This window comes from Manis javanica, chromosome 3 (genome assembly GCF_040802235.1).
Source record: "Manis javanica isolate MJ-LG chromosome 3, MJ_LKY, whole genome shotgun sequence".
In the NCBI taxonomy this organism is placed as follows: domain Eukaryota; kingdom Metazoa; phylum Chordata; class Mammalia; order Pholidota; family Manidae; genus Manis; species Manis javanica.
The window spans coordinates 181,831,412-181,857,752 of record NC_133158.1 but is presented as its reverse complement, the minus strand read 5'-3'; the positions used below and the strand labels follow the sequence as shown (position 1 = coordinate 181,857,752).

Here is a 26,341-nt window from a genome sequence, read left to right as displayed (position 1 = left end):
GGATGCCCATTCTCCCCACTTTTATTCAACATAGTTCTGGAGGTCCTAGCCACCACAATCAGACAATACAAAGTAATAAAAGGCAGCCATATTGGCAAGGAAGAAGTCAAACTGTCCCTGTTTGCAGATGACATGATATTGTACATAAAAAATCCTAAAGAATCCACTCCAAAGCTACTAGATCTAATACCTGAATTCAGCAAAGTTGCAGGATACAAAATTAAAACACAGAAATCTGTTGCAATCCTATACACTAACAATGAACTAGCAGAAAGAGAAATAATTGCATCAAAAATAATAGAACACCTAGGAATAGACCTAACCAAAGAAGTGAAAGACCTCTACTCTGAAAACTACAAGACACTCATGAGAGAAATTAAAGAAGAAACCAATAAATGGAAACACATCCTGTGCTCATGGATAGGAAGAATTAATATTGTCAAAATGGCCACCCTGCATAAAGCAATTTACAGATTCAATGCAATCCCTATCAAAATACCAACAGCATTCTTCAATGAACTAGAGCAAATAGTTCTAACATTCATATGGAACCACAAAAGACCCCGAATAGCCAAAGCAATCCTGAGAAGAAAGAATAAAGCAGGGGGTTTCTGCTCCCTGACTTCAAGCTCTACTACAAAGCCACAGTAATCAAGACAATTTGGTACTGGCACAAGAACAGACCCACAGACCAATGGAACAGACTAGAGAGCCCAGATATAAACCCAAGCATATATGGTCAATTAATATATTATAAAGAAGCCATGGATATACAATGGGGAAATGACAGCCTCTTCAACAATTGGTGTTGGCAAAACTGGACCTACATGCAAGAGAATGAAACTGGATTATTGTTTAACCCCATACACAAAAGTAAACTCAAAATGGATCAAAGACCTGAATGTAAGTCATGAAACCATAAAACTCTTAGAAGACAACATAGGCAAAAATCTCATGAATGTAAGCATGAGCAACTTCTTCCTGAATGCATCTCCTCCAGCAAGGGAAACAAAAGCAAAAATGAACACATGGTACTATATCAAACTAAAAAGCTTCTGTGTGGCAAAGGACACCATTAACAGAACAAAAAGGTATCTTACAGTATGGGAGAATATATTTGTAAATGACATATCTGACAAGGGGTTAACATCAAAAATATACTTGCATGCCTCAACACCCAAAAAGCAAATAACCCAATTAAAAAATGGTCAGAGGATATGAAGAGACATTTCTCCAAAGAAGAAATTCAGATGGCCAACAGACACATGAAAAGATGCTCCACATCACTAATCATCAGGGAAGTGCTCATTAAAACCACAATGAGATATCACCTCACACCAGTTAGGATGGCCACCATCCAAAAGACTAGGAACAACAAATGCTGGCAAGGATGCAGAGAAAGGGGAACCCTCCTACAGTGCTGGTGGGAATGTAAATTAGTTCAACCATGTGGAAAACAGTAAGGAGGCTCCTCAAAAATCTAAAAATAGAAATACAATTTGACCCAGGAATTCCACTCCTAGGAATTTACACTAAGAACGCAGCAGCCCAATTTGAAAAAGACATATGCACCCCTATGTTTATTGCAGCACTATTTACAAAAGCCAAGAAATGGAAGCAACCTAAGTGTCCATCAGTAGATGAGTGGATAAAGAAGATGTGGTACATGTACACAACGGAATATTATTCAGCCATAAGAAGAAAACAAATCCTACAATTTGCAACAACATGGATGGAGCTAGAGGGTATTATGCTCAGTGAAATAAGCCAGGCAGAGAAAGACAAGTATCAAATGATTTCACTTATCTGTGGAGTATAAGAACAAAGAAAAAACTGAAGGAACAAAACAGCAGCAGATTCACAGAACCCAAGAATGGACTAACAGTTACCAAAGGGAAAGGGACTGGGGAGGATGGGTGAGAAGGGAGGGATAAGGGGGAAAAAGGGGCATTACAATTAGCAGACATAATGTAGGTGTGGCGGAGGCACGGGGAAGGTGTACAACACAGAGAAGATACATAGTGATTCTATAGCATCTTACTACACTGATGGATGGGGTATGTGGTGGGGACTTGATAATGGGGGGAGTCCAGTAACCATAATGTCGCTTATGTAATTGTAGATTAATGGCACCAAAAAAAAATATTTTCTATTAAAAAAAAAAGGAATGGAAAGGGAGGTGTATGCCTTCAAATATACAACAGCTCAACAATTAAAGAATGGATGTTATGTAAAATAAAGCTCCCATTCCTAATATGCGTTCTAGTAAACAAGGATAAAAGGCTGCGTAATATTATAGGGAATAGCTATCCTAAACCAACAGCCAATATCAAACCTAACATGGAAGCATTAGTTCCATTTAAATCTGAAAATGAGACAAGATTACCTATCAGCAGCATTCTTTAACACTGCAGGGGCTCTTCTAAGCAGTGTAATAAACTAAGTCAACAGATACCAGGATGTAACTATTAGAAAGAAGGAGAAAACTTATCCTTATTTGCTGGTCATAGACTTCTAGACAATCTAAGAGGATTTTACCCCTTAAATAAAGTATGAGAAATTGTTAGGAAGTCTGGATAGAGAACAAGTACAGAATTAAAAATATATATATATGCCAGCCATTACCAGTCAAAATAAAAGAAAAAAGAGCAAAAATAGAGCAAAATAAAGCAGGATTACTTGATCTCAAGAAATGTGTAGGACCCACATGAAGAAATCTATAAACCCCAACTAAGGCTAAGGGAGGCCTTGAACACGTGGAGAGACAAAACACGTTCTGTTTAAAAGCCTAGATGTGGTCAAGATCACATTAATTGTATATTTAACCAAATTTTAATCAAAATCTCAAGGGATTTTCGGACAACTTAACAAAATTATATCAAGAATTCTACTGGGAAGAATAAACTGTTGAGAAGAGCTAAAATAATCATGAAAAAGAAATGAAGGGAAGCCAGCCAACCAGATGTTAAAACTGTTTGGAGAAATTCAGTAATTAAATCAGTAAAACAGAACAGAACACTTCAAAAACAGATCCTAGACTAGAAATGGGGATAATGTTTCAAGAAAATAATTTGGCAACATATATGAAGAGTCTTAAATACATTCCTCTCTTCTCCACTTCAAGGAAATCATTTGAAGTGGGAACAAAGATTTATGCACAGAATTGTCCATGGAGGATTGCTCATGGAAGTGAATGGGAGACACATTGGTGGAATATGTATCACAGTCATGCTGTAAGTGGACAATTAATGCAGTCATAAAAATGTTTATAAATTACAAAAATCAGAATGTTTACAAACATGTCTTGTTTTTAAACTGGAAATACTCAGAGATGAACTTTTTGCCAATGCTCCAGAGAATTTCTGAAAGTTGATTTAGGTATGGGCACTCAAGCCTTCATATTTTGTGTATCTTCTCACCAAGCAATTACATTCAGATAGGTGTTCTAAAGAAATGATTTTGAATGTGAACAAAAAGTTCACCACTCAGCTTTAAAAATATAATATATAATTGCAAACTAAGTATCCAAAAATAGGGAGTGGGTAAATCCAAACAATGGAAACTATACATAACAATCAAAAGCAGTGTAGAAGAATATTTAAGAACCCAGAATATAAATAGATCACAGAATATTTAAATGTGTAAATCAGGTTATAAGATGATCTCAGATTAACAATAAAAACAACATCAATAAAAAGAGATGAACTACTAGTGTATACAATGACATGGATCATCTCAAAAGTATTATGGTAAATGAAAGAAGCCAGACTGAAAAGACTACACATTCAATGCTTCCATTTATATAACATTTCTGGAAAAGGCAAAGTTACAGAGACAAAGTCGGTGATGCTGGGAGCTGTACAGGCCAGGACTGACTAGTGTTCTGAGAGATCTTTTTGGGATAATGGAAATATTCTGAAGCTGGATTATGGTGATGGCTGTACAAGTGTATAAATTTACTTAAATCATCAAATATATACCTGAAATGGGTCAATTTTTATGGTATGTAAATTTATCTTAATAAAGAGACATGATGACTGAAACAAAACAAAAACCAGTTGGATACATACAAATTGGATATAACTACCCATCTGCATTGAGATGTGGACAATGGTTGTTTGCTTCTAAGCAAGGTAAGAGCAAGGGGATTTAAATATTCTCACATATGTGAGAGAATGAAAACAAAAAGCTGCCCCTGACATCGGGGACTGGTCTGGCAATTACAGCTAGGCTTCAGTGCTGTTAGAACTTGCCTGGCACTCACAGCTAGGCCATATTATTTTCCACAGTTTCACAGAACAGGGTCAGACTAGGTCATGCTGGCACCATGATAAAATGAGACAAAACAAGACCACGTCATAACTTCGTGTGAGCACAGACCCAGACAAGGTCACTGTTTTTGTGACTCACAAAACAACAAGCATCCCCCTTTCTCGGCAAATATGAACGACTGCCCAATCTGTCGCACTACCTCAATGTCACTTAAAATTGCAATCCCTGTAAAGGGGGATCCTGACACTAACTGGTATGCAGAGCTTAAGCCCTCATCAATTTCAGATCTCCACACTATTCTTAAGGACTTTTCAAATCCCAGAATGGAGAGCGAGAAATTCATTGAAGAATTCAAACTTATCTTGGCCCACCAAGCCCAGGCCTCTCTGACCTCTCTACCAACTGACCCACCTGCTGGAGAAGCCAACTGGAGATGAAAGACTTGTTTAGAAAAGGCTAATTGGAAAAATCCAGAGAATGACTTAAAACATAATGAAATACATTTTTACCTACTCAAAATACTTCAAGGCAGAATTTTTGAGAACTATACCAAGATCTTGCCTGTTAAAGCAACTAGACCTTGATTCAACTTTGCAAGCAGCACAGAATGACTCCATAGGAGGCTTCAGAGACAGACCTATCAACCTCTTTTGAGCATTTTCAGAATTAGCTCCTGATATGGACATTTCCATGCCCTTTTCATTTTCTTGGGTAGATGTTTAAAACCAGAAACAAAAACTTGGCTGGCAAATCACCCCAATGCATGAACTTCAGCATTTGGCTGAACATTCTAAAGAGGCTTTAGATACCAAAAATGATAAAATCCAAATTAAGCTCATGACCTTACAATGCAGGCAAATAAATAGGTCCTCCTCTTGCCAAAGGGATGAAAAATACTTTCCTTTTGACAGAGGCATTTGCTAATATTGTAAAAAAAAAAAGGGAACACTGGACAGATAATTGTCTGATCTTAGCTAAAAAGGAAAGGGACTAATGTTCCCTTTTACTCTTGAAGAATCATGAAACAACTTTGAGAGAAACTGTGGTGCCAATTTCCAATGGATCCCTCAAAAAAAGGAGAACTGTTTTTTTTATTAAAGTATCATTGATATACAATCTTATGTTTCACATGAACAACATTGTAGTTTCAACATTCACCCATATTATCAAGTCCTCACCTCCTCACTGCAGTCACTGTCCATCAGTGTAGTAAGATGTTACAGGGTCATTAATTGGCTTCAAGGAGAACTATTTTTTAAAACAGAACAACCTAAACAAATCTTTCTGATAAATATGGACACTACTCTGCCAATTACAAAATCCTACTACAATTCCCACCCATCTCCCATGGTCAGGAAACTATTTGGGTTGCAGGAATTTCAAACAATCCTCAAATTCTCACCACCCAGTCTCACACTGTGATTCTTGGTCTCCTCACTGGTCAGCACTCATTTCTTCTCAGTGACACCACATCAGTAAGTTTGATCAGGAGAGGTCGCTAATGTAATGGAACTCTAATCAACTGCATTTCAGAGAGAGAGGCTATTTCCAGAAATATCGGAAGATTCTCCCAAGCATGATGCTTTAGTAGCTCAATTCTATGTCACTTTGTCTGTCCCTGTGTTTGACTCAATCCCAGCTTGGGAGTTTGTGTGAGGTCCCTGATTCTCTCTGGGCCACAGTTTTACTGATATAGAGATAATTTCAGGGGCTGAACCCACTGAAGCAGAAATGGACTTTTCTAAACCCTTACCTAAACTTGTTCAATACCCTTTAAAGCCCAAAGCTAGGGAAGGATTGAGGCCTACTGTGGAAGATTTTGTTAAGAGGAGACTCATCATTCCTTTCTTATTCTCTGTGACTCACAGTGGTTAGTGGTATAACTTTTGAAGAACAATTGAGAAGTCCAGATCAAAAAATGGACTTATAGTAAGACAGCTCTAAGTTTTTAAGTACACAAGGGTGATAAGGTTTCTGGGTTTAAAAGAATCATCAAATAATCAGATTGTTGCAGATACCAGCAATGAACAGAATCATTTTTGAAAAAAGGGTCTTTCTCAGTGTGTATGTAGCTTCTGCTGACGCCAGGCACTGTGCTGAGCCTGGGGGTACAATGGAGGCAAAGAGATGTAGGTGCGCCATCTCGGGGCTCAAAGACTTCGTCAGAGCATCACACATCTAGGAAAGGCTTTCTCCCTTGTTTTGAGCCGGCCCTTCTCCTTTCTTACTTAGCAGCATAAATGCCACTACTTCCATCTTGGAGTTCATTGTCTTTCCACCTGGCTTTCGTCTTTGAAAGATGTGAACATTGAGCTAACATTCAGTGACTTCTTTTGTGCAGTTAGTGGCCAGTAGTACTTTATTCATGAATTGACACTAAGATGTGCCATCTCGTGGCTTTCAGCAGAGGTGCTGGGAAGGGTTGCTGGGAGGTTTGCTGTTCCTCGGACAGACCCCAGATAAAGGCATCATGTCAGTGCAGTGTTCCAGGCTGCTGCTGCCTGCAAACTCCTCTGAAACATCCACAGAAGTCGCAGTCTCCTGAACACAGGTTTGGAGATCGGGCCCAGCAGAGCAGTCATCAAGTCCTCCTAGACCCACCTTCTCACTTCATTTCCATTTCCATTTCCACCCTGCGGCTACTGCTGGGCCACAGGCAAGAGATCATCCTTACACCACTGCCAGGGTCTCGAGCTTAGCAGCACTGCAGCGAAACACACTCCAACTCCCAACCTTACACTGGCTTTCATTAAGTGGACTTAGTGGATAATTGAGGCAAAGTGATTTCATGGCAAATGAGTTCCCTTCTTCTTCTAACAAAGGAAGAGACTTAAACCTCACAGCATTTAAAAAAGAAGTTCTATATTAAAATTAACAAAAAAATAGAGCAAATAGGAAAAGAGATAACTTAAAGAAGAGAGTTTAATATAAAGAATGCCTAAATTATTTCTTAAAAGGAGCATCTTTTTTTTTTTAGGTATTAGTAGTGATGGCCTTAGAATTACCAATGGGCTCTGTAAAATGTTCTTGAAAGCTGCCCTAGGAGAGGAAAAGTACAGTGAGATCCTGCCTTAAGCTGTCATCTGAGAGCCGGGACTCACAGTTGGAGGACACAATCCCACACCTGCTTGCCTGCACATCAGGATTACCCAGGAGCTGGTTCAAAGCAGGTTCTCCCGTCATTTCCCAAAACTCCAGCATTAACACCTCCAGTGGGTGGGTGCCCACCCTTGAGCCACCTGAGCCTTAGGCAGCAGACCTGCTCGATGCCTAGTTTAGGAATAGCGGTCTGGTGGAGGGGACTGAATCACAGTCTTAATGAGTAAGTTTTCCATCCGCAATGTAATTCTAGTGCCCTTTTCTCCATCTGTAAAGCGGGAAGAAACATGAGGTTCCACCTTAAAATGATATGTGGGGCAATGACATGTGGATACCAGGGGGCTGAGCTAGGAGAAAGAATGTTCTGTAGTGACATCACATGCACATTAGTCTGAGCACCCTGTTCCAAAGTGAAGTGTCTTTCCCTTCAGCCAGGTGACAATATGGAAAAAAAAATGTACCACTATTCAGACCACAAGATAGAGAGGTTCCAAGTATACATGTCAAATGCTGGCTCCAGGGCTGCACACATCTGAACCCCCAATAATGTCCAACAAGAGGCCCAAGCACATTCTGGTTAGGAGTACTTGGTTGAACAAGGCCTGCCCCGCCTACCTGCCCAGAGCTCGGAGGTTATATGAGGGGCCATGGGGGCAGCCATCACTATCAGGGCACACAGAGCGTCCTCAAACTCAGGGCTGTGGAGAACAACTCTCTGAGAAGCTTGCTGAGGGAGAGAAAAGAACAATATTAAGAATACTGAGGCATATAAAATAAGCAGGGGTAACAAAGGCCACTTACTTCACAAGCAGGTAGGAAGAAGCTCTCTTGACCATCCATTTTTGCCCTGAATAAAGAACTTTTCCCATTTAATCACAGTATTAAATATAGCTGCGGCAATGGTAACAGCAAATACATTACTATTAACCAAGCATTTACTGTGTCCTCAGTCTGACACTAATTCAGTTAGTTCCCCAACTACCCTTTGAGGGTGGTATTCTCTCCCCATTTGACAGACCAGAGGGAGAGTAACCTGCCCCTGGGTACATGGCTAACCAAGTGATAGACCCCGGAAAGAATCCAGGTTTGTCTTAATTCAGAGTTAAACTTTTAACCACCCCACAAGGTTCCTAGGTCCTGCAGGCCAAATGAGAAATGAATAGACTTGCTTAAAGGTTTGTGACGTGCAACCCCCAGTTCAGGGGTCCTCCTGTTCCCCTCAGGGATCTCAGGGGTCTGCATTTTCTTAAACAGCTCTGCCAGTTATTGTAAACACCCAGTTTCTTCCTGAGGTGTGGCTAATCAAGTAACCCTGCCACACTCACTCAATTTATGGGGTTATGACCATACGCCAGACTTTAGGAATAAGAAGTCCAGAAGGGCATGGTCTCTGCCCTCAGTCGGGAGGAAACAGACAAGTGAGACAAGGGCATCGCAGGATCCCACAGGGTACCGGTGGGGAGGGAGGGTGCCCGGCACAGTGGGCTGGGAGTTGGGGTGTGCAGTCAAAGAACGGCCAGGAGGGGAGACGGGTGGTCCTGAGGTGACTGTACGAAGAATGTTGCGAAAAGGGTTTTGTGGAGGCTGGCGGTTCAAGGCACCTGAGGAAGTTATGTTAGAAGTCAGCCTGACATACCTGTGGGACTCAGAAAATGTAACACCCTGTGATGGAAACAAGTTTGATTCAATTTTATGATAAGTTTGTTAAATGAAAAGTAGGGGCCCATATAATGTGTTTTGCTGGGCAAAGCAAGACCAAATATATTATACGTATTGTAAAAAAATGCATGTATGTTTGGCCTTTGAAAATTGCCTAAGAGAATTGACTACAACTTCATGAGTAAGATACAGAGAAAGGCTACCCAAAGGGCTAAAGACAGAACAAGGAGCCAGGGAGTAGAAATTTTGTTTTTAATTTAATTTTTCTCTATTTCCCCCTTTTTCCTAATTAAAAAAAATACACACTCAGCAAAGAATATTTGGGAAACACAAAACCACTCTCATGGTACCATACAGAAAAAGATGTATTTTATCCCAGTCTCCAAAAATATGAAACTATGTGAATCTACACACTTATATACACAACATTTTCATAACTGGGGTTTTTATCATAAGGACACTTTTTTATCATTGTGTTTTTTACTCAGAGTCACATTATGCACAGTTTCTAACAGTAAGCACTCCTGGAAGGCACACTGCTAGTGCCGGGGGTACACTTCCCTCTCAGTGACAGGACAAGTCATTTCCCCATGTGCCCATCTGAAGACATTTGGGGTTCCAAGGCTCTGCAATCATAAATCATCTCCCAGTGGACATCCCTGGGTCAGAGGATACAACCATAGGGCTACGACCTCACAGCAGAAGAGCTTCCTGGCTAGCTTACGTCGACCACGTCCATCACACGTGTGTGAGAGCCTGTCTCGCTGTCTTTGAGAGAGCATGGAGACTTTGATGTTAAAAAATCTCTGCAAATTTGGTAAGTAAAAAAATAGCATCTCGTTTTTAATTTGCATTGCATGATATCAGTGAGGCAGATACTTTTTTCCGTAAGGTTTACTGGGTATTTCGAGCTCATCTTCTGTGAATTATTATCTTTTCATATCCTCTGACCACTTTTAGGTTAGGTATTTTCATATTAATTTGAAAGTGCTCTTTATATGTTAAAGATATTAAGCTTTTTGTCTGACAGATTTGTTATGTTTTCCCCAGTTTTTTTTCTATCTTTTAATATGGCATGTCTTAATATGCTGAAAATGGTAAGTTTTACGTAGTCAGATATGTAAATTTCTTTCACCGTTCTTGAAGTTTGGAGGGAGCTTCATTATAAAAAGCATTTGCTAAAAGTTTTAATGCATTCTTTGTTTGTTTGGTTTTTGTTGTCCAGACAGCTAGTTACTTGCCCAAGCTCCATCTGTTAACAAATCCTTTTCCTGACAGGGAAAATCTATTTTCCTGACAAGAGGATAAGTCTATTCTGAAAGGTTGGTTTTATTGTTTTCAGTAAGAACAAACCCGATCCATGTAGGTTAAATGACTATAAAATGCTAATGATGCCAAGAGCGTATCACAGATCAACCTGCAACCAGGCAGCGGGACCATGACAGGGGCACAGCTGGGAAAGGAGGCCCGAGTCTGGCCCTCGTTCGTCCCTAACAAATCCTAAGGCATATTGTCTAACTTCCTGGGGCCGCTACAAAATATGGTGGGGAAGGGGGATCTGGGACCAGACAATCTTTAGGAAACTACCAACTATAAAACTATATGGAAAAATGTTTCTCTAAGATAACAGAGCCATCCCAAGGCAGTGACCCCATCATGCTGTTCTCTGTTCCCACGCTGGAACCCTGCAGACCACCTCACCACAAGGCTGGGAGCTGCCCTCCCTCCTCTGCCCCCAGCAAATGAAGACAGACAGGCCACTTACCAAGAGGGCACTGCTGAGTCCCATCAGCTGAGAAATCACAGAATTCAGTGAGAAGTCCTCTGTGAAATGGGAGGTTACCTATTGGTAAAAGTTGAATAATTCACTTTCTTTAAAATTCCTTTCAGTTTTCTCCCCAAACTGGAATTATCCAAAAAATATGAAATTAAATGAATGCAATTGAAGATATTTATATATGTATTCACTATCTCAAATGATCCCTGTAGTTTTTCAACAGCACAAAGGCTTTTTAAAAATCAAAGACAATGTTGCTTCCATTACTCAAACTGTTTCACTTCCCCCTATCTGGAACACTATGGATTCTCATAGCAGGTACTTACGAGAACACTGCTAAATACGTGACTAGAGGCAGGACCCACTGATGAGCAAACATCAAAACAACAGTAAACAAGAGATGAGGTAAAGGATGTCATTTCTCCGTAGTTACATGACTTTAATTCACAATAAAGGTGAAGAGTATATGGGATATGCTAGTTTTACATTTTCAAATATGGAATCAATGTAAGAATACTAGTCTGACTTGTCAGCTTTTTTCTGTTTGTGTGCCTTTCAATTTTGACCATGGACAAGAATATAGAAAAATAGCACATCTTAAGACATCAAGAGTTTCCAATTTGTTGAAATAACCCAATTCTATTATCTGACAGAATGGAAGAATTTGCCAAATCCAGAGAGAAAATATGTGGTATGAAAACAATCATTCAGGCATCACTCAGATCACTAAATTCGGTTCCATTAGCTCTGTTTGTCTATACGAGAGTATGGGCCAGAAATAAAGCTGAAGAAGTGTCACCAAATGAGGCCATGCTGGACCAAGGGCCACATCAGGTCACAGAACCAGAGAGGAAAAAACCCTGCTCCTTCAGTGCCAGTCTAGAGAAGTGACCTTGGCTGACTTTGTAAGTTTGAATCAGCACACTATTAAAAAAATTCAGCCCAAGGAGCATTTGGGGTATCTAGCACCCATCAAGAAATGGCTTCAGATTTCCTAAATGCCACGCCTTCTTCCAAAGACCTATGACATTTTTCCACAAAGTTCTTAAAAAGGCAAATGTCATGGTATCATAGCAGTCTTCTGGATAAAAAATTTAAAGGGATTTACTATTTTAAAATGATTTGGACAATAATAATGGATACTATTCTCTAAGAAGAAACCATGAAAAAATCATTTATCTGTAAAACTTAACCCACAATAACTCACACAGACATCGTGTAACTGAGTGAGAAAGTCGCCACTATGCGGACATCAGGGAACTTGGACTCTAGCCTCTGCTCAGTTCCTCACTAGCTGTGTACCTTTCCCAAGACATTTAACCACTCTGTGCCTCATCTCTGTCCCCGTCTGTCATCAGATGAGGAGGCTAAAGAAGAGATCTCCTTATGCCCCTTTGACTCTAAAATTCTGCTTTTGTTAAGCAACATGTGTCGTATGTCATCAGTGTGATCCTGAATTTGGTCCTCTGCCTGGATGTGCTGATAAGTAAGCAAACACGGAAGGTGGGCCACTTCCTGAGATCCAGGATGAAAGTCATCAGAAGGAGCCACTTCCTGAGAGCATGTCTTCCCATTAGAATGTTTGTACTGCTGCTCCATCTTTGTGAGGTGTCCACAGCAGTAAGACTTACCAATCAAGGCAAGCAGGGCCACCATAATAATGAAGAAGGCCTGCAGTGCCCCCCCCCATCCCCAGCCCCTCCCTGGGCAGGCCCCACCATGTACGTTCAGTTACAGCATCAACCAGGCTCCCCTGGGAAGCTTCTGACCTGAGAGATGACCAAGTTCTTATACTCCCAGAGCTTCCTGGCCTGGGCTTTCTCCTCGTTACTCAGTAGTTGAGGCCTGGGAACCTTCTCAGAAGCCCGAGCCTCAATGAATCGGGTTGCCAAGGACCAAAGACGCTGCTGCCATCTCAGTACCCCCGGGAGAGCATCAGCTGAGTTTAGTGTCAGTAAATGAGAGACAGAAAGAGACACCCATGAGAATGATTGATTTGGTTACACACCTAAGCCAAGAAAAGCACTTGGGAATTGAAGACACACTTAACTGTACCCCAAGGGATTTATCCAAAGGCCAGTCGAGGGGAACTCCCAGGCTTCCAGTGCCTGGGAACTCAGACCAGGACTGATTCCATCCTATATCAGAGCCCCAACTATTCAGAGCAGTGGACGGCAGGGCTACACAATGCTGCCACAAACTGCAACCAGCCCAGGATGAGCTTAGAGGCTGGGGCCTGGATGTGTGTCAGTTCATGGCGTCCTTGTCTGAGAAAGCGTGCTGTGACAGAAGTGTCCTCAGAAATAACAGTGTGCTTGGGGAGACAGCTGATGTACACTGGTACAAGTTCCTCATCTCACATGGACACGTAACACGCAATGCTGGGGGACTGTACTTCTGTACAGCATGCGGTATTTTAACATGATCTCTTTCCTCCCTAGGAATCTGTATATTACCTATTTCAAACATGTTCACTAAATCTAGTTGCTAATCTGATCTTCTGGAGAAGTTGAGTGGCTTCCCCTGGTGGTCCTGGATTACAGGACCAGCCAAATTAGACCAATCTTGGTCTTTTTACCCTTTGGCCACTGGACTAGGCATTCTTGAGCCTGGAGGCACAGTTAGGAAAAGACTTCCAGAGCTCCTCCCAGGAAGGGGTGGGGAGCCAGAACCTGTACCCCACATGTCTGCGCTTTGTGAGTCCTGGGTGATTCTAACGCACTAGCTCTAGGGCTGGCATCTCTGACAGCGCTCCAGGCCACACTACTCGCCAGAGATGGTCTGTCGGAATAAATGGTGTTCCAGGCATCTGACTTCTCTCTCCCATAACAATGTCTTGGGCAGACCACATGGAGGAAAACTGAGTAACCGCTGGACAGTTTATTCTAGGGTATCTAGATACACAAGATTATTTTACCTCATGCCATCTAAGATCTAACAACCTTGGGGACAAATTTCTCTTGAGGGGGCTCTGTAGACTGCTGTGGGTGACTGAGGTCGCAGGACACAGGTAACATCAGGACCAGGTCCCAAGCAGGGTTTCTATTCTGGGAAGGGACGATGACACTGTTCCTGCCTTTCAGGGAAATCAAGAGGGGACTGTCCTCTGCAGATCGCAGCGGGCCTGGGGGCAGCACGGAAGCCGGTCTGGCTCCAAGGAAGTGTTCTCAAGGCGGGATCCTCATGGAACCCGCACCACACCTCAGACGTGCCCAAGGCAGGTTCCTTGGCCTGGGAATCTACAATTCTGAGGCTCAGTGCATCTGAGAACAGTGGTTTAAGAATGGAACAGGATGCTGGGAAAAACTGCTACCTGCTCCATAGAACTGATTACTAGAATCCTCTACTTCTGTCTTCAGTGAAGACATCTCCTTCCCCAGATTCCTTTGGCATGTGAGGCAGACCCCAAAGGAGGCAGGCCAGGAAGAGGACGGCGACTTACTCTTCACATTCCACAAGATATCCTTCTCAGGAGGGGCGGCAAAGAGGACATAGAGCCGGAGTGTGTCGATGCCATACTGCTCTACCACTTCCTCGGGGTCCACCCCGTTGTGTCTGGACTTGCTCATCTTCTCCCACGTCACCTCTAACTTCTCTTTTGTTTTTGCGTGAATAGGAACAGAACCTAGACATCAAAATAATACATTGGTATGGTATGTGTGATTCTGAATTGGTTCTGTAAAAATATATTCAGTAAGAAAACACTGGCTGAGTAATTAAAAGTGTCCATTTGAAGAATCCCACTAATTTATTTAACATACCTCTTTCTCACCTCCTATATTTTATTATAAAAAGTTTTGTCTTTAAGTAAATGAGGCCCAGCCCTCTATTATAAATCCTCCTTTCATAAATATATAGCACAGTTATAATGCCTGTGCCAGCTTTTTCTCAACAACAAGACAAAAACAATCTCCCCTTTTATAGAAATTATATACAAAATTATGTACATTATATAAATTATATACAAAAAAGAAAAATAAAAAAAGGGTAAGACTCAGACATGTTGTGTTTTCTTTATGGATTCAGGGTCTAATCTGGAAGTTGGCAGCTGACCAGTCAGGGTCTCAGAGCAGCAAAGCACACTGAGAGGCCACTTCACTTCAAGGGCTGTTCCCCCTCCCATGCCAAACATGTTCCCATCAGGGCTCATGGGCTCCCATTAAATGTGGGGGTCCCTTTGTAGTGCCAGCCTGCTGTATCCTGCTCTGTGGGTTTGTCTCCTTCCCACTTGTACCGCTGGTCCAGACGGTGCTGATGGAGGAGGCATGAGTGGCTGTTTGGACAAGTGAACTTGTTGCCAAGCCTCAGTGGCTGGGACCAGGAAGGACGTCTGACAAGGCTCAGCCTCTCTCAGGAACTGGAACTTAGACACGGATACTTTATCTTAATTTTATGAGGCCTGGAACCACAGATCTTAGGGAGAAGGGGTGAGGGTTGGCACTGTGGCTCCCTCATGTAAACTGGAACTAGGGGTCAGAAGCCAGGCCTGGTAGAGGTGGAGAGCAGGGCTGAAGAACAGAGAGCACAAGGACGAGGGACTAGAGGCTCAGGAAAGAGGAGGAAGGAGTGGCCAGCCGATTCCTACATGTTGTGAGGCCTGGCTGTGTTTCCTGTAGCTGGGCTGGATAAACCCACACTGGGTAGACTTCTGCCCCTTCCAGCCAAATAATCCCAGCTCTCCTAGCAACCAAACTCCCAAGAGACTGATATATGTACCTCAAAGCTAACTGCATACTTTGTGACAGGCACACCCATCAAGTAGATGGAAGCCTGCCCTTGCTGATCCAAGTATTCTCTCCAGGAAGCAAGTCTGCGTGGGAAGGGAAAAGAATTCCCAACACGGCCTGGCTGGCCCCGTAACATCAGAGCAAAGGGACACTGAGGTCCTGGAAGATGCTTTATCCAGGCTGTAGGGAGGCCCAGGGAACCACTGCCCCCCGTCTCCCACACACCCACTCCAGGCTGCAGCTGCTCTTCAGAGCACTGTTGTGCCAATCAGGAAAAAGGGATCTTTCTGCAGAGAAGTTGAGAAGTTAGAAAAAGGTGCCCTCTCTTGGCAAGTGGCTGAACTTCAGGCCCTGCTCCCTGCCTTGGCTGGGTGGTTTTGTGCAGTACACAAACTGCGCAGCTATACGTGCCAGCCCTGTCCAGTACACAGCTTCACTAACAGCGGAAACTTACGTGCCCCTTGGATGTAGTCCTTTCCCCTCTAGTCTGTGTTGGAGAAACACTGCCAAGTTCTGCTGCCACAGCTGCTTTTTCTCACATGGACCTTTCTAAACCCTGATATATTACTGCTGCTTAGGTAATTTCACTGCTGCCACCTGAACCTTCTGTCTAGTGTTTGGCTTGGGAGGCTGCCTACCACTTAAGGGGTTGTTAGGTTTACCAAGTCTCATCCATTATGCACTGGTTTTTCTACATGTAAGGGCCAGAGTTCTGGGGCTTTCTCACAACTGCCTCTAGGTGCATGCCCTCCACCCCTTGCTATTTTCTAACATCATTTATTTCATTTGTATGCTGGGTGCACATGATACATCCTCATGCCATCTAAAGATCTGGTGGGAGGAACTACCTTTGAGAAAGAGTGAAAACCTAGAGAGAAGGGAAAAGGCTTAGGAGAGCTGGGAGAAGAGGGAAGCCCAGGGCACCAGGGAGAGAAGTGTTCTGCTGGGGAAGCGCTAGATGGAGCTGCTCTGGGGTGCTGCAGGAGTGGGTACAGGGGTGGCCTCCAAGGTTTTGGAATGCACTTCTAGTCCACATGGGGAGAAATGCTGGAAACAGCCCAGGCTTGAGAGTGTCTCTTGGGTCTGGGGGCTTTGTCCCTGAGATGGGCTGTCAAACATAGGCTAGGACGTGAGGTTGTGCCCGAGTTTCAGTTACATACTGCCAGAAGTCAGCTGACACTTAAGCTGGATGGAGGTGGGGCCGAGGAGCTGACAGCCAGCCCAGCCCAGACTGCAGAGGGCACAGGCCCAGAGCAGGCTGAGGCATAGAGACCCAAGGCCAGTGGGTCCTCTCCTGGACTTTCTATCCGGCTAAGGCCTTGCAGCATATGCCTGCTCTGTCAGTGGCTCTCAGGCCTGGTCTAGGTTCTCTGCTGAGTACCTGGATGGAACTGGATTGCCATTCTTACCTGTGAGATCTACTTCCTCTCTCCGTAGATACTCTCCAGATGGTAGGCGGAATGTCTGTCCCTTGATAAGGCCTTGGGCCAGCAGCTTATGAAAAGGCTCTCTGAGAAAAGTAACAGGAAAAAAAAACTGGTGGGGTAGGGGTTCGAAGCATCCAGAAAACAGCAACACAACCCTCACCAGCTGATGGAAGGCAGTAAGTGCCTGTCATGGAAACAGGCAGTCTGTCCGATGCCACCTGTAAACCCAACTGGACCAAATGGCTCCTTACTGAAGAGTGGTAAGAAAATTAAGTCAAAGTAGCAGATATTAACAACTTTCCACTGTGGTCAAGTGGAAAGAGCACCAGGCTTCAGAGGCGGAGGGCCTGGATTCGAGGCTCAGTTCTGTTTCTCAGTGATTTCCAGGAGCCAAGGCAAGTCACTTACTTGTTCTTAGCATCAGTTTGCTTATCTGTAAAACGGAGGTAATAGAAGTCTGCTTCAAAGGGTTGTTGGGAAGATTAAATGGAATGATTACACAAAGATACTTGTATATTTTAAAGAACCACACAAATGTCAGCTATGCGCTGAGTCCAGCACACAAAAGGGCTAAGGAAGACACAGAGGTTTAAGCTGGAGCTTTGTGTAAGGTTATTTTTTCCTTAGCCTTATACATAGTGCCTGCTTACGTTCTTTCTAAATTTTTAAATAATACACATTATACATGAATATACCCCTTTCTGCTCAAATTCAAACATTACCCCCTCATTCCAGGCCTCCTCCCCTCTGACGTGGGTATTATTCAAAGTTCTTTTTCAATGTCTTTTCAATACAAATGTGTATATACATGTATATGGTTTTACAGATCTTTTTGGGATTTAAATGATTGGGATCATAGTGTACATATTACTTTGTGGTATTTCATTTGATGATGTGAATGGATTTTCCAACAGTCCAGATAGATCCATCTCATGTTTAAATGGCTGTCTAATTTGGATGGATTATGATTTATAGTGCTTGTTTTTAAAAAACTAGTTTTATCATCACCTTTCCTGGCTGAATAGTGAAATATAAACTTTTTCTCTTAAGGAGACAAGGAGAGGTTGACCCTCATACTGAAATTACTTTGTTTCAAGATTTGAAACAGTTTATTCTGAAGAATTCACCTGATTCAGTTTGGAAGCATGTGAGCAAGAGCTATTACAAATTCAAAGAATGCTTTGTGGAGACATCTGCTGCTAACACATGTACAGATTCATATTTATAAAGACAGCACGTAGGAATGTGCTAATACAGAAGACTGACTGAGCTCTCCAAGGACGTCACCCTTTGGTGCTGCAAGTTCACTCAGGCAGGGTGGCTTTTATTTAGAGGTTCAAAAAGTCTTTAACTCCAAAGTGGCAGGAGTGGACTTTGTGAATTTAACAGGATCCTCATTTCGCATGCAAGGCCATCTAATTTAGATGAACCCTGATACTAAGGAAGACCTCTGGACAGGCCCCTGATTTATTCCTTGCAGCCTCTGTGTGCACAGAGGTGGTTTAAGGGAAATTTTCCAGTGGATCTGGGCGAGACTGGCTGGGAGAGAGATAAGGGTCACCTAGAAAAAAGGATTGGTGACCTTCACATTTTAAAATCTTGTTATGAGAGCATGTGTATATATGGATGGCAGTGGTGGTGGTGTGTGTGTGGGTATTTTCCAAGGTGGAAAAGACCCAATATATTTATATTTAACATTCAAGTAGAAATGTAACACTTATTTTTGAGACCTCATTCAAATTATTCCATGTCATTACTTGATGTCACAGGGCCCTCCAGCACACTACCAGCTAACTTGGTAGAAATTCCACGCAGGTATGTGCACGGAAGTCATCACACTATTGCTCTGGCTCAAAAATCTATCTTTATAATAAACTCTTTTGAGTCATAAAACCACCTTCCTCCCACCTCCCCACAGACACTCCCACTGGCAGTCACAGCTGGCAGAGTGATAGCCTTTGTCACTCCGTGGGGCCACAGTGTAGGTTCCAGCAAGACTATTAGAAAATGTGAACTCTTTACATAGAAAGATATGAAAAACAGTATAAAAATCAAATGCACTTGGGTCTAATGCTGCTTTTGATACAGAAGCCCTTGAAAGGGGAGCAGTGGTATCTGCGATTCCCTGTTTTTTGGGAACACTGGCATGGACACCATGAGGAAGCGTGTGTCCTCAGGCCACCTGGGCCTTATCCAGGGCAGGTCAGGCTTTTGATGCCCAAGGATCCTGGTCTGCATTTTCCTCAGGAAGCTCAGAGAACTGTACCCTCAGACTGAGCATTTTCTCCAACACCCGCACGTGCTCCTCACAGAGGTCACAAGGATGCTTGGCTGTTTCCAGGAAGTGCCATGCTCCCCAGGATTCAGTGCCCTCTGGCAAGAATGCCCACCTCAACCTGGCTTCCTGGGGAAGCCTGGACTTACCCTTTACTACTGAACTCAGGCATTCTCTTTCTGGTGGCTGTCCCTGTCCCCTGCAGAGTTCCAGGGCCTCCTTTGTGTCCCGAAGATCCGGCACAGCAGAGCGTGAGACGGCTGTGTTGTGATTATGACATAAAGGCCAGTCCACCCCTTGCTCTACATGCAGCATGGCAAGGACTACTCTCCTCTTCTTCCTTCTGTACCCTGCACTGAGCATTGTGCCCAACAGATGACAGGCTCTTAAATGTTCCAAACGTGGATGTATACATGAACAAATATGAATGAACAGACAGGTGGACGTGGGTGGAAGGAGGAAGACACTGGGTGTTTGCTGTTAGTGCCTGACACCATCTTTGACTTCCATCCAACTGAAGATGGCACCTGGATTTTAATCTCATTACATAAACAATACAACAATTTTAAAACAGAAGGTGAAAATCAGATGGCTACTTTTATTGGGCAGGAGAAGGAAGAGACTGGATACAAACACATTAAAGAGCAGAAAGCAAATTGAGCTAGTATCCTACAAGGGCCCCCTTCACTGAGGATCAGTGGGCTTGATGGGGTAATGTGTGCATGTACTCAGGAGGCACATTTTTTAGCACAAGTTCATCTTTTAGATCGGAATCTTCCTCAAATCACGTTACGTGCTGCTGCCCACCACAAAAGAAAGAGACCATGACCTTTTTCCCACGTGCTGGGTGCCAGTGGGATGAACTTGCTGTTGCCCTTTTAGGCGCTAGTGTTCCCGTACCCATTTTTGAGGGGTTCTTCCCCTCTTACTTATGTACGTGGCTTTGGTCACTCTTAAGAGAAATAAAGAAAGATATGCCTTTGGTATGGAAGGAGGAATAACTGGATCCCGAAGATAAAGATGAGTATGATGATCGAAATGTAATAGCCAGTAAGCTTCCAAAAGGAGCGGGGTAACAAACAAGGAATCCTGCCTTAGTCTTGCAGTTTATCAAGGGCACAATGCCGCCACCTTCTGGGAATGGACAGACGCCACTACCCCAACTCAGCTATCCGCCTGCCTAAGCCTGCACTCCGCAGGTCTGATCTTTAGTTCTTTTTAAAGCAAACACCACTGACTAGTCCTACCTGTTTCAAAACCACTTCCAACCCTCTCAGAACGAGGGATCTCAGAAGGGTATCCACAATGGAGGCTTCCTCCCAAGCTGGCGGTCGCTCCCTGACAGCACTGCATAAAACCAAGGCCTGCTCCTGAGAGGGGCTGCCATTCTCGAGGGCTGGCACGCCACCGCCTGGCAGCTGCAGCTTGCCTGGCTACCTCCCCACAGGCATCCCTGGCACACGGCAGCACTTCTGGGCTGGCTCACACCGAGCCTCAGGGCTCTTCTTAGTGCCACGTTCTCAGAGACTGATCAGCACGGGAAACGTATTCCCGATTCACTCAGCACGTATTTACTGCCGTGTGTCTAGAACTGGGGTATCACGACGATAAGCCTGTCTCTGTCCTCAGGGAGCCAGCCTATCTGCTACCACTGAACCAAACCAAGGCCTGGGCACCTCAGAGCTCTGAGGGGATAAAGGCGGAGTCTCGTCATATTTGCAGATCAACTCCTTCCAGACCAGAGCCAATTCCTCACCCTCACCATCAAGGACTTCTCTCCCTCTCTTTTCACTTGCTCTGCTCTTTCCATACGTATGTGCTTCCATGTCCCGTTCACACTACCAAAACTCTACTTCTCTTTGCAGATTCGACTCATGCCACCTCTGTGCACAGGCATCGTGGGTCCTCCTGATCAGAATGAGTTGTTCTTTTCCCTGCATTTGGCAGATACTGAATTGTACTGCATGTTCAGGCTAATTGCTTCCTTATCTGTCTTCCTCCTGTGATGCAGGAGGAGGAGAAAATCCTCAAAGACGACCTCCCAGTGCCTACTTCACAGCAGACACTCAATAAATGTTAACTGGTTTGAACTAAATCAAGTTTGTTTCCATGAATGAAGAAATAAACCTCCCAGCAGCAGCGGTGGGGACAGGTGGGGAAGAGCTGACTGTAGGGCAGGCATTGGATGCTATGGCTTCCAGCTGGGCCTTTTTGCACGGAGAAGCGCCCTCCAATTTCATACTGTCCACTTGAGTTTAAGGAAACTCAGCAGGAGCAAGGGAATGAGAGTAGGAGAGGGCCCCAAGGGTGTTCACATGGCATTACACAGCAGGAGGGGTGCTCCCGGCTCCTGGAATCCTGCTCACTCCCCAGTGACCCCCCTTGCAGTCTCCCAGGGCTCCAGGGAATGCCCCACAGGACCATGGGAACCTGGGTCTCAGTCTCTCAGCTGGACCTGGCCATACCTACTCTCACGTGTACTGGAGCTCTGAGTGAGGGGTCACCCTTGTTTATTCATTCAGCACCCATTTGGGCGACAGTTATGTACCGAGCACTCTGCATTTAGAGAGCGTAGGGTAAAAGGGCGGCCTAAGACATGCCCCTAATAACCACCAACTCCACACGGAGGAGGTACTATGTGTGATATGCAGGTACAAAGTGCATGGCAGCAATGGACAAGGGGACCCAAGGACCCTTGGAAGGACCCTGGGCTTGGAACCCAGTCCTGCTGGAGCAGAGTTCATACCACATCACCAAGTTCATTATACAGATTCATGACTGTTACAATGATTTCCCTTTAATTCATTCACTCACTCAACAAATGGTACTTGCAACAAGCTTGTGAAAGCAACTGAGTTACTCATTCATCATCGTGACTATGTATAGCAGAGGGCTTTATGAGGAAGTGAAAAATCTGCATCTTTAAACCGCCAGTGCTTTGACTTGGTGGTCATCAAAGGTGGGGGCATAATTCAGGGCCTCTGCCTTGAGGAAGACCCTTGATGGTTTCACTTTCATGAACAAAAATTTGTGCTTTTTTCTGAGACAGCTTTATTATCACTCCTTCAATATCCACCCCTAGCGGTGGATCACAATGACTTGTTTGGCAGTGCAGCTACGTACAAGAGGATGATGAAAGTAATGCAGTCTTCAGTATTTCCCGGGTGGTTTGGATGGCACTGATTCAGAGATTACAAGATGATACCATGAAATGAGCCACCTTTGTCCCACCAGGAAAGGAAGGAATGCAGGGAGGGAGGATGGGCAGGTGCACAGGGGGAGGGTTGATAATTATTAGGACAAACAAGGAATTTCAGGACTTTGGCTATTTTAGGCGCCCTTATAAAAATCACTGCACACAAGGAATGTACTAACCAAGATGTGGCTAAAAGAATCTCAGGATTCCTCAGAGCCCTACCTAGTCACTGCAGATGCCCTGTTACCTAAGGAGCTCTAGGTAGCCTGCTGCCCACAGGATAGCCCTGCTGTCTGGACCTGGACAGGTGGTGACCAGGCAGCTCTGGAAAGAAGCCAGCAGAAAGCCGTGGACCTTTACAAACAGTCTCTCACTTGGCCTTCTCAGTTAAGTTCACCTTCCTTGTCTCCCCTGTCCTGTGCCTAGGACCATCACGTTCAGATCATTAGCCAGTTATTAAGTACTAAGTCACAGTTTGTTCTTAAAATATCACCATCTCTACTTCTAAGCATGGAAGGAGGCCTTATTAATACGATGACAGAGACCAAAGTAAAGCTTCTCTCCTCTGCCCTTCCCTTTTCCCGACAGCTCCATCTCTGGTGTGGTCAGAGAAGTTCCATGAGCCCGTTGAGCTCTCAGGGCTCAGCAGGCAGCTGTAAACGCGGAGCACTGGCTTCTGACGCCACCACTATTTGTCGCTTGCCAACGGCAGGCAGAATTTCAATTAGGGAACCTTGGTCTCTCTGAGTTATCCTGAAGACCAACAGTAAGAACTGACAAGATTCCATGTTTAAGCTATCTCTCACAAAGGGAGAGGAAAGTTTTCCTCATCTCAGTTCAGGAGAGATGAGCTGTGACATGCTCGCCCCTGCCACGTGCCCCTCTGTGCTTCCACCCTAGTGCTCAGGACCTAGCGCTAAGGTCCTGCCCAAGCGTGTGCCTAACCCACACCCATGCATCAAACCTGGGACTCAGGACATTTCCCTGCTTCAGGATATATACTGTAAGTGACTTTTGTTTTTCTATTATAAAGTTATATAATCATTCTGAAAAATCTGGAAAAAAATCACAAGTGCATTAAAAATAATATAATCATCAATATCTTCATCATCCAAAGAAAGTTAGTACTGAACAGTTGGCATGATTTTTTCTGGTCTTTTCTCTTGCTTTGTGTGTGTGTGTGTGTGTGTGTGTGTGTATACATATACATACATGTAAACATACATATAAATACAAAGATAACCAATCATATCTACAATTTTTTTCTAGTCATCACTTCAGATGGATTTCTCCACATGATTAAACATTATAGGTAACTTTAAAGAGTTGTACAGGAGTCTTCCATATAAGTGGGCTATACTTTACTCTTTCTCAGCATTTTGGGGCACTTAGGTTGGATCCAATTGTTTAGCTACTTCAAATAATGCTTACACAAACCCACTGGTCCATAAGTTTACATTTTTGATTATTTCCTTAGGATAGATTTCGAGAAGTGCAAGCAATGTGCCCAAAAGTGTGACTATTGTTGAGGACCTCATACTGCCAGAATACTTCTCATAAAGGTTGTTCCAAGCTGCCTTCCTGCAGCATATTCACTAGAGTGCTGCTCTCGCCCCAGCCTCTTGCTATATGGAAAACAGTACCTCACTGATATTTAATCTGTACTTCTTTTACTACCAGTAAGATAAACATTTTGTAGTATGCCCTTGATCATTTGTGTATTTCCCTTTGCAATCTCCTGCTGGCATTAGTTCTGGCTTAATCACTAACCTGGTGTTTCAGGCACACAACTTAGGTGCTTGCTGTCCCATGTAGTGGCACACCCAACCCAGAGGCCAGCTTCTTAAAATGGTAAAGAGACCTGTAAGCTAAATGTGCAAGTAGTGAAATAAGGGCCAGATCTCATTTAGAGAATAGGAAGGATTATTAGATTCACATAAACCTTTGCAGTTTATATTTGAAGAAATTCAACCAGAATTAGAGTGAACAGGGTACTCAGAAGTGACTGAATTCCTAACATATGAGGCCAGTGAGAACCAAAGGCATCATCCTGTCTAGATGCTGATTAGTGACCCCACTGAGTGAGGGACAGTGTTCGCTGGACTCCCAGTCTAGAGCTATTACTGAGACAGTGGCCAAGGAGCTGAGAGATGAAAACGAAAGTGGAATAGCTATAGTCTCAAATCCCTCCTGAAATGACAATGCTAATCAGAAAGAATAAAGAAATGGACACAAAATTCTGATTCATACTCATTTCAGAAAAAATAGCTAGTAAATACAGAGAAATACACATGTAGCTGACAGTTCTCCATTTTTCCTCCTAGGCCAGCTTGATAAAATGGTTTGGACGTGATCAAAAATTGTAACTGGAGAATTCTGAATTACTCATCCCAGAAAGCAGATGATTTTCATTTCATTTGTGGCTGACTGGTTTACCAAAACATCTCGATTTGGAGGAAATGCTCAGGGTTTTCAAAGATGTGGTTGCCTCTTACCAGGAGCAATTCTGACAACTGTGCTGAGAAACAGAGATTAGATGAGTTGGTGCATCTTCTTTAGAAAGGTCAGAATTTTGAGTACTTAAATCTCTCTCTTTTGTGGGGATGGGACCACATGGAGTAGAATCTTACCATCTTATAAATAATAATAAAAAATACTACATAGAAATACATTGCAATTTATACCATATAGCTTTTAAAGTTGATGGTTAAGCAAATTCCAGGTATACCTGGAAGCTTTGCAAATTAGAAATACATTAGAATAGAAACAAATTATATCCAAAATTATATTCTAAAATTATATTGGACTGTTATAAACCTTTTTTCTCCTGGAATATAGTTTTGAACCACTGTAAAGAAGTCATAAAAGTAGCCAGATCCTGTCCTGTATCTTAAAATAGTTATCTGTTGAATAATTTATTGATTCATTCATTACTTCTACAAAGAATTGTTCAGAAGCTAGAGAAATGTGCCAGGAATCCAGGAGCCAGAAATCACTCATGGTCTTTTCTTCCAGACCAACAGGAGAATAAAGTATTTCTCATGTTGTATTTGGCCTTTGAATTTAACCTCTATTCTCCCTATCTCAAGGAGAATATTTCCTTTGAAGAATATACATTTTTATCTATTTATATCGAGGGGCTAAACTCAATTTACTTAAACAAATATTCACTGAGAATGTACTATATCCATGAGACTGTGACAATAAGAGGACACAATTCCCATCCTCAAGGATAATCTTTATCTAGTGAGGCAAAGAAGTTTCCACAGAGAAGAAACACAAGGCTCAACGGTAAATTCTATAACCCAAGGTACAAAAATTTTAACTAATTTGTTTACTTGAGGGATTGATGCTGTTAATGTGTTTAATGTCCTTCTGGTATAGATCACTTTATTTTTACTCATGAAGGTCCCTGGGACTAATAGGGAGAAAATTATTTTAAGGATTTAATTTATACCCTAATGAGTTTTCTGTATAGTAGACTTATAATCTGTGTGTGCTGTACAGTGTAAGAGAGCAGTTCTGAGGGTGGGGTGAAGGGAGGGGGCTTTCAATGTGCTTCATTTTAATGAGACTGGGATTTTGTCTCATTATAGAGATTTTAGAAGTAATATATAGTTTATCTATCAAAAATTAAAAAATACATATCCTTTGCCCCAGCATTCCCCAGTGTCAGGACTTGAACCTACAGATATGATCCCAAATACCTACCAAGAATATAGATAAAAAGAATCACTAGACATTTTTTTTTTGGTAATAGCAATTGGAAAATAGGTGACTGCTTAAATAAATTGTGGTATAACCATATGATGGAATATTATACACAAATGAAAAAGAATGGGATTTATATATGCTAATGTATAAAGATCACCAAGATACATTATAAAATCAAAAGGCAAAAGACATACA

General features: G+C 43.0%; 1 protein-coding gene across 15 annotated transcripts in view; it reads right to left on the bottom strand.

The window, feature by feature from the left end:
- LARS2 (leucyl-tRNA synthetase 2, mitochondrial) overlaps positions 1 to 26,341 on the bottom strand; it is a 175,001-nt gene that overhangs the window by 19,345 nt on the left and 129,315 nt on the right. For 11 of the 15 annotated variants that reach the window (XM_037015980.2, XM_037015983.2, XM_037015984.2 and 8 more), the window contains 5 exons: positions 16,944 to 17,044; positions 14,250 to 14,432; positions 12,577 to 12,746; positions 10,796 to 10,873; positions 7,987 to 8,098 (listed from right to left, as the gene is read on the bottom strand). In XM_037015980.2, coding sequence (XP_036871875.2) covers positions 7,987 to 8,098; positions 10,796 to 10,873; positions 12,577 to 12,746; positions 14,250 to 14,432; positions 16,944 to 17,044 — 644 coding nt within the window. Of the gene's footprint in view, positions 1 to 7,986; positions 8,099 to 8,158; positions 8,219 to 8,256; positions 9,837 to 10,795; positions 10,874 to 12,576; positions 12,747 to 14,249; positions 14,433 to 16,943; positions 17,045 to 26,341 lie in introns of those variants that run through there. The other 4 variants (XM_073232509.1, XM_037015985.2, XM_037015988.2 and 1 more) reach the window with 4 other exon arrangements.